General features: G+C 31.5%; 1 protein-coding gene across 1 annotated transcript in view; it reads left to right on the top strand.

The window, feature by feature from the left end:
- The window catches only part of LOC108751034 (muscle, skeletal receptor tyrosine protein kinase-like), a 115,754-nt gene that overhangs the window by 89,052 nt on the left and 8,223 nt on the right, over positions 1–18,479 (top strand). Inside the window, exons 3-6 of the mRNA XM_018490964.1 lie at positions 6,376–6,586; positions 7,255–7,308; positions 13,347–13,510; positions 14,584–14,740. Of these exons, the coding sequence (XP_018346466.1) occupies positions 6,376–6,586; positions 7,255–7,308; positions 13,347–13,510; positions 14,584–14,740 (586 nt within the window). The remainder of the gene's footprint in view (positions 1–6,375; positions 6,587–7,254; positions 7,309–13,346; positions 13,511–14,583; positions 14,741–18,479) is intronic.

The following is an 18,479-nucleotide window of genomic DNA, read 5'->3' as shown; positions in this document are numbered from 1 at the left end:
TATATATATGTATATATATATATATACTTTGTCCCGATGAATCGATCCTTTTCATTCTCTACAATAAAATGCGATCGCTCTTAATACTCTCATTCATTTTATTAATATTGTTATAAAATTATTGACATCCGTGTTGGATGATAACTTATTATTATTTAACATATGTTATTAATCATGATTTGTAACAAATGTGAAATCGCGCTAATGTCTATGTCCTCCAGATGTCTGAAATTTATCATTAATAATACAAATGTTCGCCGATGTTGAGAGGTGAAAATTCATAAATTAGCTTTTACTGCCGATTATAGCCAACCAACAGTCATATATAAAAGAAGGATGGAGATCGATTCTTATACTATTATTTCCAGTTGTAATTAAATTTAAACACATGAATCTCTACTGGTGGCATATTTGCGCGACACGGGCAAATTCACTTTATTTTGTTTGAATAATTGTTTAAATTGATGAATATGTGATACATCTGCATATAATTAAATTCTTAGTCGTAATTTATGCTTCCGTGATAATACATGTCATACAAGAGCACATTACGTATAAATCCTACTTGGCGGTGCATCCTTTACCGGTTCTGCTTCACTGGAATCATTACCCGTTTGTGTATTCAACGAGAGAAGCCTTCAGTTAATTATAGATTTGCTCATTCCTTATGTCAGTTATGCATAAGCATATTGCGTTACGTACGTGTCACAAAACTCGTTACTTGTTCCATATTCAAGAATGATTGCGACGAGAACGTGCTTCTTTAGGAATGAAAGCAATTTGAAGAAATAGAGCATTAATGTAAATTATTGAATTAAAATATTTTTTGTGTTTATTATACTCGACGACATATATATTAATCCAGGAATATCCACCTTTTTTTATGTAAAATCACTAGAAATGTTTTTTACATCTCAATTTAAAGTCATTATTATATAACAATAAATAATATTATATATAAATCATATATTATTGATTTAGTATTACATAATTTATAAATATTTCAGATTTACTTGATATTTTTAATGTAGATTTACTTATGTTTTTAAATACTTAGATAATGTATAAATTTATTAATATTTTTAAAAAAAGTAAGAAGAAATAAAAAAATGTGTGTAAATTTTTTATCAGTAAAGAAAACTATTACGAAAGATTGAGCTTTACATTTTATTGCTAGTATATAAAAATCGTCCACTATTCCCAGGTTAACGAGTTTGATTTTTCTATCTCTCTTTGGCATGTTTCAAACAGATTATTTTTCCGTGATCGCAGATATCTACGTTACGCAAGGATTTATAATGACGCTATAAAGTATCGGATTATTTTTATTATTAAAACGAGACGCTCCATTAAAACCGCGCAATACACGCAATCGATGATCAAATACATCAAATGCATCAACCCACGAATCAGGCCGATAAAATCGGGAGAAGCAAGTCGCGGGAGCGCGCGTATCAGTATACCGCGGTATTCCGCCGTCGATTTAATTACCGATTAATCTAGACTTCTTTTGTTCCCTTTGAATAATGTCTACGTTCGCCCGACCAGAGATCGCTCGTGTATCACCGCGCTTGTTTTAATAACGACGATAAATCTCGAGTCCCACAGCCACGCCGACGGAATATTCGAGACTATGCGCTATTGCCTTCTTTTTTTGCCGTTCAGATTATTGGACTTTCTCGTAGTCTCGATGTCACGTCGATGGGACATTCTCGATTGTGTTCGACGGCACTGCTAGTGACGAATCGAAAAAAGAAAAGTCTGCATGATTTAATTTCTAGTATAAAAAGAAGCTATATAAAAGAAGTTTTAAAATCTACCTAAGATACGTTTTTCTTAAAGAATAGACTTAATTTCTTAAATTAAGATTATGAGTTAAATCTTAAATTAAGATTACGACAATTATTACATCATTATTCCAATCCTCTAGTGGCAAGATGAATGTTCAGATATTCAGGAAAACAGGATTTCATCCGCGACCCGTTGCTTTGTATTAATTTATTTAATCAATGTATTGTACAAGATGTGTGAAATAGAAATGAAATAATGTAATAAGAAACATCTTCCTCTCTGTTAAACAATGTATGCAAGCTGTAAAATAGATGAAGCCATAGGTCTATCGTATTATTGAAGAGTTAATAGGGAGTTTTTGCAATAACGTGAATCCAGATACGGTGAACGCTAAAGTCACATTATCCTTTTCCTTATTATTGTTAATAAGAAGATAACCTAATCTTGACGTTCACCGGATTTGGATAAACGGTATTGCAAAAACTCCCTATTAATGGAATAGTAATCGTTTCGAGGATTTAAGGTATATATATATATATATAAATGCATAGATATATAATTGCATAATAAATATATTCTATACCATATATTTCTATATCTTTATAAACATCTTTCATTCTGGAAGATCTCAAGAACTTCAAAGATAGTCTGTATTTCGTGTATTCGTAATATTAACTGTTTTGAATTTACTTGTTCAGTTAAAATCTAAAACTTACTTATTCTGATATTCAGATATGGCTTCAAATCAGCTGCTTAGCTATTGCCCTACCTGATACTCGATATCAAATATTACTGTATTTTTATCTGTTTATTTTACATTTAATGTTAATAACAGTTGCACTCAATAAAGTTATTATTATTATTATTATTACTATTATTACTAAATTAAAAATTGACACAATGCTCGCCTTATTACTCATATTGTACTTTAATGTTATTAAAACCCGTTCTAAACCGATGTGATAGTGGATGTCTCATGTTTTTGTAGCCATGAATGGATAACTTTTTCGATACATCGGAATAGCAACAAATCAGGAGCATCATCTATTCCCTCGGCGTTCCTCGACAAAGCTAATACACGGTGAGGTACCTCGCGGAATAGCCAATGGGAAAATGCTAACTGAGTATAGACCGGAAATGACTACCAGCCGATAACCGGATATCTAATATCCGACCGTTTGGCCGGCCGAGTGTCGAAAAATATGAGAATCGGATAAGCACTGTCTGGTAACCATATTCATCGAATTGCACCTTTTGCTCTGGCGATGCTGCACTCGCAAAAATTTCGGTTCGTCCTTGGATGTCCACTGAGACTGAATGTTCCATTAGGAAGACTCAACAGAGATATATAAGAAAACTCAAATTGAACGGAAGGATCGATATCAGTTACTTTTTCCAGAAGGTGAAGTAACACAAAGGAAAAAAAGATTTGCTGATAGAAAATATTCCGCTATCGTAGTAAATTTCGATAATTATTATATGGGCAACCTAAAGCTTTGTTAAGAAAACTAATTATATTCAGTTTATATATATTAGGTTGAGTAAAAAGTCATCGCGTATTTTTTAGCTCAAAGTTGTATATACAATATCTTCGTCAATAATGAATGAAATTCAAATTTAAAAAAAGCGTTTTAAAGCTTGAAATCTCTACTTTTAAAAGCTTATCACATTTTTTAAGTTTATATGAGTTTGATAATTTTTACATAAAACTACGAGCTGAAAAAGACGAAAAATTTTCTTCTCACTTTGTGGATTTGTAACGTGTCCAAAACGAATTTGAGAAAATTTTCGATTACCTATCGTGAAAGCTTGATACTTTCCCTACAAAATCGTTTTTTTTTAAATATTCCTACGACTTTTGATTACTGAGTTATCGCGGATTAAATAAAAGAATTATTTTGACTTTAATTGCTCATAACTCCATTAAAAATTGTCGTATCGTATAATTTAAAAAAGAGATTTTTAAAGCTGAAACTTTACTCTATTAAGATATATTTATATTGTTGGTAAGAAAGTAATTGCGGTTTTTACTGATAGATGTCTTTTAAAAAAACGCGATGACTTTTTATTTAACCTAATATATATATACTTGTATATATTTGTATATTGTAATTTATTACCGGAGAGATCTTACATTTTTCGATTATATTACTTAAGAAAATAAACGCGAATCTTTTGCTATTTCATTAAGTTTCGTATAGTCAAGATAAATTCACATTTTGAATTATTAATTTTAAAGTTGAAAATCATGCGATGAATAAATTATTCAATGTTTTGCAGCAATATTTTCTATGTATATCAATTTCCGTAGATTTCCGCTATAATAATGATTAAAGTCATAATTGCTCCAAACATTTGCGATTATTAGCTGCTTTAGTGCTGCGCACGCATGTTTACGAATGCAATCAGTAAAATACGGATGATGGAGCTATTTTGAGATTCATTCGTATTAGTAACATTTTAAAAATAGATTGTACGATATTTCGACGTTAACATAACGAAGGAAAAGACGAGAAAGAGAATGAATAATCAAAAAGAATTATTTGACGCTCTCGCGGTTGGCTTAAAACGAAGATATTCTTTAATTCCTCTTCACTCACCACCCGTTTGTTTGTTTAAAAATTCTATAACGAAATAGAAAATGTACATTATAATACATTCATATACAAATTATATACTCAAACAGATTTCTGTTGAAAGTATTAGTAATATTAAAAAATATTTATAAAAACCGTTTATAAAAAATATACATATCTTGTACATAAAACATGTATTTTATATAAAAAGGCTATTTCTGCAACTAGAATGGACGTCTGTTACATATTTAACGTTCTAAGAATTTTTATTAAAAATATATTAAATAGAACCTCTGCAATAGGAGATAATTCGTAAACAATGAAAATACTAAAGTACTTATCAACAAAGTTGCAACGTTTCAACTCTGGATTTGAGTTCTCTTCAGTGCGGAAGTCAATGAACTATTATACAATTGTTATAAATAATATTGTTATATTATTTACGTATTAACGATATGGAGACTTATGAACAGTTTATTTATATTTGATTTATTGTTGGAACAGAAAATATATCTATTTTGTAAATAGATATATTTTTGAAACTATCAAATTTGTTTAATTATCTGATTGGGAAGCATTACGGTTATAACTAGAATTAAATCAAAATGACTTTTCTAAAAATAGCATTAGAGTTGAATTTCAAAAAAATATCAGTCTTATTCGTTATTTATCTATTATCTTTTACCTATTATTAATAAGTACTTCAATGGAGCAGTTTTTAAACGAGGAGAAAAGAGAATACCGGACTACTAAAATGCTATCACTGATACAGTATCGATGATAATTAATAATAATTGCGTACCGCTCGAGTAATCGAGCGTCCATTAGCGCCATTACGCCCATCGTCGCGTTACCACCCTTCGCGCCGCATGTTCTCGCTTACGCTTCATTAACTTTATTATCATCACGTCGTAATGTATTATTATGTATTACACGATACTTTACATGTCTGGATAATACGAGGAGCGAGGGAAATAAGTCACATCGGGATACGCTTTAGTGCACGTAAGACATCTCGGATTTTAAGACCGTGTTAGTCGGCGTCCTCAGGTCTCACATATCAGCTAAATGACACCATACTGACAAATGAGGATCATCAATGGCGTCTGGCAACTTTACGCTTCCCGAGAGCCGCTATTATCGCCGCTATTATCGAATATACGTCCATATTCCCATCCCTAATTTTCACCGTTGCAATGAAGGATCTTTGAGAGGTATAGGTTCTAAGTCTTCACGTTTCTCGAATTCTTGTTTGCTAAAATATTTTGTGCATATGGATAGAAAATGTTACATAATAATATTGGAAATACTCAGACTTTTTTATTTAAATATTTGCATATACATATAAAAAGATTGTTTTTGGATTTTCTGATTGAAACTGGACATATAGTAACTGATGACATCTGATAATTTTACGTTTCCCCAAAAGCCATTATTATTGTGTGCGGACATCTATATCACCATTTCTACTTTATACTGTTGCATTTCAACGAAAGAAAAGTATAGGTTCTGAGTTTTCGCATTTTTCGAACTCCTATTTGCCAGAAAATTTTTTATATCTGAATCAGAAATGTAATATTGAAAATACCAGAATTTTTGTTTTAACCCTCTACATACACATGTAACAAGATTATTTTAGGATTTTTTAAATTTAAACTGAATGTACAGAATTTGCGTTTAATATTAATGAATGACAGGAAATAAAATATATTTATGAAAGTATGAAATAAAAGCATTCAATTAATATTTAACTATTCAGGCTAAATATTTGTAGCAAATTTATATCATACAATTTAATCGAATTTTAATGTTTAACGTTATTATATAATTGTAAATTTTATTTCGGAAATAATGGTTTTTAAAAATCATATTTGCGTCATTTGTTTACTTGCATTGTTTTATTTAAATGAAGAAAATCTAAGAAAATCTATCTAAGAATTCAGATGAGGCACAAAGTTTAGAGACGAAATATTTTTATTCTAATAACCTGTTTTTTTTTTTATTTAAGGTTTCTTGGATGAGGAGCAAGGACCTCCATATTCTTACTTCGGGAAATTTTTCGTTCAGCTCAGATGCGCGATTCGGACCTCAGCACACCCCAGGCAGCGACGCTTGGACTCTCAGGCTGGATAACGCCAAGAAGACGGATTCTGGCAAGTACGAGTGCCAGGTCAATACGGAACCGAAGATCATGTATGCAGTGCAGCTCTCTGTGCGAGGTGATTGTCGTTCCACTTTACATTTCGTCCTTCACGTCTGCTTCCCCATACGACGATTTGCGAAAGAAAGATTTTTATTTTTATACAAATAAAAATCACAATTTTATTTAAACTTTAAGAAAATACGATTAAATGTTTCTACAATAACGTAATGCAATTACGTAAATGTATGAAAGTATAGCATATTAAAAGTACATCCGATATATTACCATTTAGTATAAGGTCATAACAATAATACACTGCAGAAAACAAAGTTTTCCAGGAAATAAATTTAAATGTTTTGAATTATTAAAATTTTCAAATATTAATTTAAAAATGTAATTTTAGTATAATAATTGATTGTTTAGAAATAAAAATATTTTTTTTTTAAATATATTTTTTTTATTTTTCCTTATGTTCTCGTATTTTTATAAACAACTAAAAAAATAACAGTTTTTTAATTATATCATTGTAGCAAACGAATAATATATAATTGACATATAATTCATTTTGAAAGAACGAAATGACTTGTCTCTTATAGACATGCTATATATAAAATAATATAAATATATATAAAATAATATAAATTAAGTTGATAAAATTGTATCATATTAGAATTCACGAGTGACTTTTTTTTGCTTTATACTGACACAATAATATTTCATCATTAAAAACTTTTGTGTTTTTAGATCCAGACAAACCAGAGGGCTATGACGAGCCACATTCTCAGCAGACACGTATAAGTAAGTATATATATCCCACGGACGTGACGCGTATTTCTGGCTTGCGCGTTTGTGACATATATGAGCGTGACGCTCCTTTAGTTCCAGCCCACGCCGATCAAATCAGTCGTATATTTAAAGACACGACTGAAACGTGAACAGACCGTCAGTATAATAACGATAAAAATTTCAAAAGGTAAATTAAACTTTGTGAACTGTATAGAACATCGTGCGCATTCAGGCGTTTCACTGTAATAGCTTCACTTCTGTAGCAAACGAAACGATAGAAATACGATTTATTTGATTGAAAGTATTGTATAACGTAGAAATATCTAAAATAATTTTTTGATTTTCATAAAATATACGTTATTATAATAAAAAATGAATTATTTCTCAAATTTTTGTATACATAGTCGTTATAAATGTAATGATAATTATAATTTTTGAAGCGGACAAGCTCTCCGTTTTAATTGTATTTGTTCAAATTTATCGAATCGCATATATTTTGCTTTAAAAGATTCGCATTGTTATTTAAATCTTTCACATTTTTGAATAATCGAAATTAATTATCGAAATTTATATGGTTGCAGTACGTGCGTATTTGCATTTTGTTGTGATTCTAATTTCATTGGCGCTAAACTTATTTCACTGTCTGTGATATCAGCGATAATATTTTGCGCAGACTTGCATAATTAATTTCCCGCGTAATCAGCATTAGCCGAATCGGGTGTACGCGGTGTATATAAAATGGGGCGCCTGTATCGCGCAGTTTGAAATTATATCATGCAAATTATTTTATGAATTCCTTGATCGGTACGAAACTCGGACAAGCGTACAATTATGCAATCAAAACTTCGTCAAAAGTTTAGCGGACTATAGATTGGTGCATAAGATGCATTTTTTTCTTCTTCTTTCGAATTTATTCGTTTCTGCATTCTATCGACGTGCGCTCCACAGATGATGAACGTAATAAAATACAAGCGGAACATCACCGCACAATAAAAAAAATGTACTGTATAAATCTGTAAAATTCCCTCGGATGCAAAGATTGACCTAGTTATCCAGAGATTTAAAAATATAACTTTCATCGCTAGCGACTGGCAATTTCCGCTTTGTTTCGCTACTCGGAAAGTAGCGGAACCGAAAGCACTGGTTGAATAGTCGTTAAGATTGCATCAGTTGGAAAAAGCGCGATTAATCAGCCGCGAGGTACAGCGAGCTAAGCTTACTGATAATTATCAAGCAAAGAAAGCGCAGGTTCTTGTAATACAATCATTACAAATGTAAGCCATCCACTGTAAAGTATCACTGTCGCCATTAATTCTGTTTTTAGTATTTTACTGCAATGTTTTATATGCAGCGATGTAAATAATATGATTAACGCAATTAGTTATTAAACATTTTCAAACATTTTCTTTACGAGTTATTAAATTTATATCTGCAGATACTTTAGAAAAGTAGATTAGAATACGTTTTCTTACTATTTTCATTATTTGCCTACAAACGGTGATGCATAAATTTTATTAAAGTAACATATTTTTCTATTATTATTTTATATAAATTAATAATATATGTATTGCTTCATGTCTTTTATATCTACATTATTTATCTTATTTTTTTCGTAAGTTGCATTATTTATTTTTATGAAAATTACAAATTCAGAAACATGTATGAAATTGATTACGTTGGATTTATTAAAATTTACATTAATTGTGCCTACATTAGAAATGTAAAATCTCAATGTATCAGAGACACAACAGTCAATAAAGTAGACGGAAGATTGGGTTGTGCTTTTACAAGCGTAATATTACAACGTATGTTTAAAACTTGCACGATGCCTGTTTACCGCTTTAGATAGTCGTTGGCAAACTTTTGGGCGAGTAAACAGCGCTATTTCTGTTGTTCTCTGTAATACTCTGTGAAACTCTAGGGGGTGCATTATATGAAAGTTTATTATCAGATCTGCATAGCGTACGTATATGTAATTGGTAAAGTGCTTCGACCGTTTCTAATTCGCATATCACCAATATTTGATTTTTAAAGACAATAGTTCCCCGTTGGTCCAAGAACTTCTATCGATTATCATAGGTTTAATTATTTCTAGTTTTATTGGAGTCTTATTCCTTTTTCCGAAATATAAAATATGTTGTAAGATAAACATAGTAGATACATTAACGATGAAAATGAAAAAATAGAATTTATTTATTAATAAAATCTTGCTTTCAAGATATAACGAATTGAGCGTCCACGTCAATAACGTATTACATCTTTTATAAATATATTAATAATCCGACACGTTCTCGTCATAGTACATCGAATATCCTTTAAAAAATCATTAGAAGCTTCTTTTTATTTTTCTTGTAGAATCGAGCGACATCAATCACTTAAGGATAAGTGCGACACCATCCTGGCTTTGACGCCCGTGATCCGTCGTCGTCGATTCTTCTTGCGAACTTTCTTTAGCCGCTTCATAATTCTTTTTAAGTAACGTCGTTTTATTTCAGACACGTCGTCCTCTCTCTTGACGCCTTCGATGTTCCAGAGTCTACGCTTTTTCATTTACGTCAGAACGGCAGATTACGAGAAGCTGCGTTCCCTCGATATCAGGGAGCTTATTTTTGATACTGTCGCTCAAAATCATTGACAAAAACTCACAAATGTTGCAAAAACAAGACCTATATCGTTGATAGTGTATTTCTTGATTTTATTTTGATCTTTTTTCAGCATTTTTAAGTGTAAAGGTTCTTACTGTCCTCAAAATATGCGAAACGTGCGAAAAATAAATTTAATTATTGACATTATATTTTATTCTTGAAAAACTATCTTATTTTTTGACCTATTTTGTGGTACTATCAACTTAATGGCGAAGTTGCGACCGTGAATATTTCTTTTCATATCACGACGTGTTTCCGCTCAGCACACTCTCCATGCAGTTTCACTGGACTAATAAATATACTCGCGCCAAGTTTCTTCTTTCGCTTTTGTTCACAATATATGCGAGACTTAAAGATAGTCACAGATCGCTGCCAGCTATATTGTCGAAGTTTTGTAACAGATAAATAAGGGGAACAAAGGAAATGGAAGTACAACGCGCCGCGAATATGCGAATAATAATGTTACATGATGGCACAGTAAATTTTTTCTCCGTGCAATCGTAGTTTATATATATATATATATATGTATATATTCAGTAAAGATTGTAATAACATTTAAAGAAATTTCCGAGATTCGAATCATTTTGAGAAAAAAATCTTAATTAAAAAATATCGAGGCATAATAATTTTTGAGTTATACTATAAGCATCTAAAATAAGTAAGTTATACCAAAAGTTTACGCGTTTAGGTGTTGTACAATGCAAAGTGTCAATCATATTTGAACGTACAATCTTTGGACGATTCACTAACTTTAAATAGTTTTAATTAAAAAATTATTATAATCTTATATTATTGCATGATATAAGCGATGTTTCAGCGCAATAATAATATACATATAATTTATTTATAACTAATAATAACGTTATCATTAAGTTTTATTTTAATATTTAATTTCTTTGCAACAAATAATTAGAAAGCATATTTAATCCCAAAAATCCGGCACATGCTCAACATATTGACATGTTGAATCTGGACTTGAATATTCACGACTCATTGAGTATTGATGAGTTATAAGAGAATTTATCCACAAAGTTTCTGGCAACAGAACAGCAAAAAAGCGAACAAGACCGTGCTCAAAAAAGAAACGTCCGCAGCAAGTGAGTTTACAGTAATAACAGCATAACATAATATTTCGCTAGAGAGAACGTAGTCGTCACCGGATTCATTTAAGTCTAATAGGATTATCTTTAATCCCGCGGTCCTACCGCGGCTTCTTCGTATCCTTTTCTTCGTCAGCCACCGAGAGTTCAGAGTTCTAAGAGACAGGAGTTGGACCGCTAAATGAGTCTCAACCGTGGTGCTCGTACTGAATAATGCATAAAAGCCCCGATATTTTTATACAAAACGGAGAACTTTACTTTTGGCCATTTTTCTTTTCTACTTCGGAGATGATGATGAATTATTAATCTAATTGAAGAGAGCTTATACCACTTGTTAAGATCAATTACAGAAAATATCGCTCTCTTTAAAAGTGACACAACTAAAATTGATCTTTGAGTTATCATAAATGATTAAGTAAATATTACCTTATCAATCATCAAAAGTGAAATAACTTAACTTTATAAAAAAATCATCACAATACAAAAAAGAGGATTTAAAAAAATCGTTAAAATCGTCAAAACTCAAAATAATGCTTTAAGGAACGACAAAGGAAATGACAAAAATTTGATTATGTTAAGAATGTTTTTTTTTAAATTATTCGAATGGTCAATAATTTTCTGTCAAGTTTTTTTGAAAAATAATTTCTTCTCTCTTCTGGAGATTTTTTAAGTCACTTTTGAAGTAAGGGAGTGATATAATCTTAGTGTATTATAATTTTAAATAATACTATAGTACCATTGTATGCTACTTTCGATAATACACGTTCTATAATAATCACTCAAATCCGTACAACTTTCTACACATGAAATCTCCGCTTACGCTAATTATCTTATGATGATATATGTACAATATACTATTTCTGTACATAATTTTAAAGGGAGTTAGCGTGATATTCTCAGATATGTAAAGACGAAAGGCAACCGTGCGTAGATGCGATCCTTTACAAAAGGAAAATGGGATTTCGTTACATGGCAAAATTCATAATGGAAAGCCTGTTTGCAATTTATCGTATGTATAATGGAGAACCGAAGAGTTTTCAAATCGAAGTAATTTACGGTACACTTTGTAAAGGCTGATGCTTGCAGTACTGCAGGGACAAGTATTCGTTTAATGCGCTCGCGCATTAAACGAATACTTGTCCCTGCTTTCTGAATTAAAATGTACAAGCTTGACGATATATCTACATGTGAGCGCGTTATTATACGTTTTTTTATTACCTCAGCGTTCTGTACTTTGTGCCACGTCGGCAGAGCACCGGCGCAACAAAAGTAGATATGTAACGCTGGCATTAATTAAAATCATTACATAACATTTGTCGAGTATCCTTGATAGCGCGCGCAAAAGCACTCACCCTCGGCATCGCAGAGTGTTTCTTTCCATCGGGAGAAGGTCTAGTGTGTTAGTTCCGTTCGTTGAGATATTAAAATCCGGGACAGATTGCATCAATTAGAGAGTATTCACGATACATCACGCTCGTTGTAACGTTATTAATTAAAAAATTACAAATTTCTTTGTGCATATCGCTCTTTGTTTACTATTTCGACATTTATTGCTCGTCAAAATCGAGGAAAAACCTCTTTACGTATTAAACCAATGTACGCGCTTAAAAAAATATTTTCTTTCATTTAAACTCTTTCTTTGACATAAAACAAATGTAAATAATATCCGAAATTGTTTAGTCGGGCGGATACATGCATTCAGTATTTATGTTACATTGCTTTTCATGTTTAATTTAAATATATAGAAATACCACAAATATATTGGCTTCCACAATAATGATTTATTAATCAATTTAAAGTTACTTGTCTGCTAATAAATACATGTTTTAATAATTATTGCCAATTGCAATCAACGACTAGAAATTATTTTTGATAAATAGAAGTATTGTTTATCTATCGCGCGAACAACGAACATAACTTTACATGTAAAAATAAATAATATTATATTAATTTAATATATTGTATTTATGAAATAAGCAATGCAAATAAACAAGCAGATCGAAATAAAAATAAAACTTTAGTTTCACATGAAATGGTTAATATATATGTGTGCTGGTACTAAAGTAAAGTACGACAAACCTTGCTGTTTTTAAATCAATGCATCGGTTAAGAGATTCCGAGTGTATTTCCGTTTCAAATCAAGATCTTATCCAAATCTTCAGACTCATTTGAGAAATTCACCGTCGCGACGTGGCGCATCTTGGTTACTCCCCCTTAACCATCGGATATACACGTAATCTTGTCACGACGCGGTCATTCAATTGCTTCAGCCACCGCATGATATTTGTCCGAACATGACTTCCAGGCTACGAGAGTACAGCGCCAGTGGCAGACATAATGGGTCCCCGGGAGCAAAGGGTGCCATCGGGCTCGACGATCACCCTGAGATGCGTCATATTGTCGCCGTATCAAACCCGTCCCATCAGGGGTGTACAATGGCTTCGGGATAACAAACTCCTAACATTCCAGGTAATGCAGCCTCAGCTGGATACGCGGGGTCGCTCTAATTAAATTTCTGTTTGACGACCGAGAATCGAGAAGGGCGGGAGAAAAAAAAAGGGGCGCTCGTATATCATCACACCCGACGCGAAGGGATGTGGATCATATGGTGTCCCTAACCATGTCTTTCAACATTTTTGTTTGCGTGGTAGCCTGCGTCGGCTGTTTCTTTCGTGCGATACTGATTGTGCGGTAATGATTGAAAGCTGTTGGCGGTCGTTTTGTCGGTGCAAGACTGCTCGCGATTAATCTAAGGCTCGTCAGCCTTCTTTAGCGATATTATTCTTTACATTATTTATTGTGTTATAACATAAATCGTTCTTTGTGTTTTTAAAATCTTTAAATTGTAATATATATTAAAGCTTATTTTTGAAATAATGTCTTACGATTGTAATTGACTATTTATTTGTTAAAAACAATAAACGATTTTTCGATATAACTAAACTCTTAAATGAGCATCATAAAATTAATATTATAATATTATTTAAATGTGAATATGTTAGATCCTATTATTTTCTTGCATGTGCGACTTGTGACTTTATGCATTGCCAATTTAGCATACTATATTCTCATTTAATTATTTTATTTTTATGAAATAACTTATCTCTATAATTATAAATGATAGTTTGCATTGTGTTGCTTGATTCAAGAAATATTAGATTTCGCTTTTAGTATACATAAAATACGCATTTAGATAATGAAATCTCAGTTCGAAACAACGATATGAAACGTGATATGTAAGAGACGTAAAAAAAAAAACTCAAATTTTTTTAAATTTATTTATTTATAAAATACATAAAATTTTATAATATGAATAATGTACAAATTTTTATATGTAATTCGGCGAAATAGAAAAGACTTAAATTAACAACACATCCCGTGGTTCTTTCGGCTTTATTATAAATTTTGGAAAATAAAAAATAAAAAATGGAAAATGGAAAGCTTTTCTTTCTATATATATATATATTTTTCAAATAAGTACTTAAAAGATTTTCTGTTACTTACTTCATCGTTGAACTCACACTTGTTTACTCTTCATTCAGGCAGCGCGCGGAGGGATAAATGTAGAGACCGAAAAGGGTGCGGCACGTACAGTATCCGTGTTGACTTTGGCGTCGGTGACTCAAGATGACGTTGGAAACTATTCATGCAGGCCGACGGAGGGTCGATCAGCCACTGTCGGCTTAGTCGTTGAGGAAGGTTAGTCTCAGTCTTTTACTACTCATGTGGATTATAATGAGAAAATAAACTAGCAATATCTATAAATAATTTTAATATAATACCTAAGTATATTTATACATATATTTATAGTTACTGATTGTATATGTTATAAAAATATATGTTTAAAATAAAATGGAAAACACAAAACGGGTAAAAGAACTAAAATAATGTGATATAATAGAAAAATGTATAAAAGTATACTAGATACACTTTGTGAAACATAATGATATAATAACAGTATACTTATGTACCTTGGGATCTTCCGGGAAATCTCGCTGTCGCCGGATGTGCTACGAGTGTAGCCGGAAGCCCACCGGGCGCGCCGATATTCTATTTCCTTCTACGCTTGCGTGTATCCTCCGCGGGGTACAAGCATGATGTAAAGTCGTGCCTTAGGATTACTTGAAACACTTTAAAGTTTTAAAGAGGCGGCGGTATTTCACGGTGGAGCTATTTGTCTAGCTCAGCCCCTCGGTCGCCATGGCAGGGATGAAAAGGAGCGGAAGGACGAGATGGGCCGGGAGAGAGGAGGGATTGCGAAGGGGATGGAAAAGACGGAAGACCGCTTGGGTTTGCTCGGGCGCGTGTATGTACTCTTGCGCGAGGCGAAAAGCAGAAATATCCGAGGGACGAGGTACGAGGAATCGCGGAAGGAGAGAAATTGCGGTTCATAGATAGAAGGACAGTGACGAAGAGAGAATGAAGTTTGAGAGAAAGGAGGAAATTTGCGGAGGAAAGAAGTAAATATAAGCAGAGATTCTCTCTCTTTGCTTTCTCTTTGCTATTTTCCTCTCTCCATTCAAGCTTCACTGCACGTCTTACTTTGTTTTACTTTTTCCTCTTTAAGATTGAGTGAATAATAATTGTGAGAGAGGAGAGAGACATGCGAAGGGGTGGAGTAGAATGAAAACGAAAGTAAATAGTTTTAAACACAATCGATGAAGTCAAAGAAATATTATATAATACAAAAAAGAACAAGATTATTTGCTCTATCCTTTTATACCGTGCACTTTTAACACATTTAAACAAATTTTTTAATTAAGTATAGATTTACACATGTACTTTTTAATCATTTGTTTTTCTTGAAAAAGTCTTATAGATTTTTCTTTGTGGGTGACAATCGTCTGTAAGTACACTCAAGATTGGCAACGTTATTTTATAAAAGTAACGCATTATCATTATCGTTACGTTTTGCAAAAGATAAGTCGTTATCATTATCGTTACTTGGAAAGTAACAATTTATTATTTTATTCGTTACCTTTTTTGTAATAATAAGCAAGATATATTAGATTAAAAAATGTTTAATTTATAAGCATTGTATAAGAATCAATATTAATTGTGAAATCAATATTAAAATTTAAAGTTCTAAGTTGGTCTCTACATAGCGAATTTCATTTTAAACTTAAATCTAATGAATCTTCGATAATTTTTTATATTGTTATTTTTATTTTTAATATATGCTTATTTTTAGAAAATGAAATTGTAACGCGGATTTTATTACAAATTTTGTTAAATATTGTTTTTAAGCGTCAATGTCATTAAGAGTGCATTCCAATATTTATTGCAAATACTGACAATTTATTATTTACTTACATATATATAATGTAAATTATAAATTTTCAGTATATACAGTGACTATCGGAATGCAGCTTAGGAAATGAAGTTTGAAATGTTTTTCGATATTTAAAAATTTTTATTATAAAATATTTCCAGCCAAATTATATATAAAAATAATGCGATCTATTGAATAGTTATAAAGATAATAAGAGATTATACTAACAATAAAAGTAACAGCTGAATTTGTTACTATAAAAATATAATAACATTACTGTTACCGACAGAAAAAAATAATGAGCGTCAGCAAAAAAAAAAACGAAAATGATAACGGTATTATAAATAACGCGTTACTTCAATCCTGAACATAGAAGAAAATAATAAGGTAACAAAGTAAAAGTAACGGAAATTATGGAGACATTAGTAGGAACTGAAAAATGTATGCGAACACAGGCCGGATGGAATGGAACGAATGGCACGGAAGAGGACGAGGATCTCTGCGAAGGCATGGAGCCCGGAGGCAGACGCCGTGGGATCGCGGGGACACTTGCATGCGAAATTCACGTGGATAGTCTCTATTATCGTGAATTTCCCTTCGGAGGTTATTGCGAGGAAGCGCCTGTGGCGCACGGAGTCGCATTTTTCCCAAGAGCGTGAGCGCGTGTGTGCGCGCGTGCACGCGTGTGCGCTATCTAACCCCGTGTCTATCCGCACGCGAAACGCGTCCCGTGCGACTATAAATCAAAACTTGGATGACTCGCGGCCTCGTAGATTGTGGATTTACGCGGTTTATGACGCGCCCGAAGGAAACCGTCTCGCCCGAGCGTAACTAAGCGAAGTGCATCGTCCGATTTTTATGAGGGTGTATCGACATAAATATCGTGGTAGATGTGAAAATCGAATATCATGGGCCAACATATAACGAAGGATTTGGGAGATATATTGAGATGTATGAATTATTAATGTTATTGAATCCAATTTTTTAAGTTTTCTTGAATAATTTGCATAATTTTTGAACTTGTCTTCTAGAATTCTTATTTAATTCTGCTGATTTGTTTGGGTCTATTTGACCTAAAATATAATTAATTTTTTTAATTATAAATTTATAATTATACAAACGGGGGTACAAGCTTTTAAAAATGCAATTTGTGATATATCTGTTTACAGTTCCTGATCGTCAGTTATAACAAAGAGTGCAAAGTAATTTTAATTTTTAAGCAATTTTGTGTTATTAGTAAATATTATGAGGAAATACTGGATTACATACTTTACATTATTAATTGAATTTGAGTGTGCTTATTCTTTCTTTTCTTAGAAGATGTATGAAAATTTGATGTTACATTAAGAATATATAGCATGTACTTTTTAATAAAACTAAAAAATTATGAAAAAATTACAGGTTTTTCTATATTGTATTTTAAAGTAAACAAAAAAGTTTACTGGTGATTTAAAACCTGTATAAAAAATTATTTCAATAAGAAGTAGATATACTTTTTAAAAATAATTAAGATAAAATGAGATAATTTTTATTTATTTTGTGAAATTGTTAAATACAAATATGTATTCAACATATTTATTAAACACATGTTAAATATTGATTTTAATAACTGCTTTGTATTATATAACATTCATTTTAATTTATATAAAATATTATATATAACTTTCCAATTCCAGTCACTTTTTGAGATTGCACTTGATATACATCTTTAATTGAGAATGTCCTATTTGCTTGTACGTAAAATTACCTACGTATTGATAGCAATATTATATCACTTAATATAAATTCTAAGGTTAATTAAATATAAAATTTTGTAAGTGAATATATATTAGAATAGATAATTTGTGCCAATAATTACATATTTACATGTAATATACTTTTAAAAAGAATTTAAAGGTATGAAGGATGAAATTTTTTTCTTGGATGCCTTGCAATTTGGTTTTAATAAAAACTCATTATATTTTAATACAGCGAGATAATAAAAAATGGAGCAAAAGCATAATAATATTATACTTGACGTAGCTCATGAAATCTCATTATTACTTATATAGTCATAAACACAGTTTAAATACTGTAAAATTATGACTCCATGTAGAATTCTTACATATACATACACGTGTACGTCGGAGTAAATCTCCGAGAGAATACAGAATTAATTCGTTGCTA

Source organism: Trachymyrmex septentrionalis, unplaced genomic scaffold (assembly GCF_001594115.1).
Source record: "Trachymyrmex septentrionalis isolate Tsep2-gDNA-1 unplaced genomic scaffold, Tsep1.0 scaffold40, whole genome shotgun sequence".
Lineage (NCBI taxonomy): Eukaryota > Metazoa > Arthropoda > Insecta > Hymenoptera > Formicidae > Trachymyrmex > Trachymyrmex septentrionalis.
The sequence above is the reverse complement of the archived record's forward strand: the minus strand, read 5'-3'. Positions and strand labels throughout refer to the sequence as shown.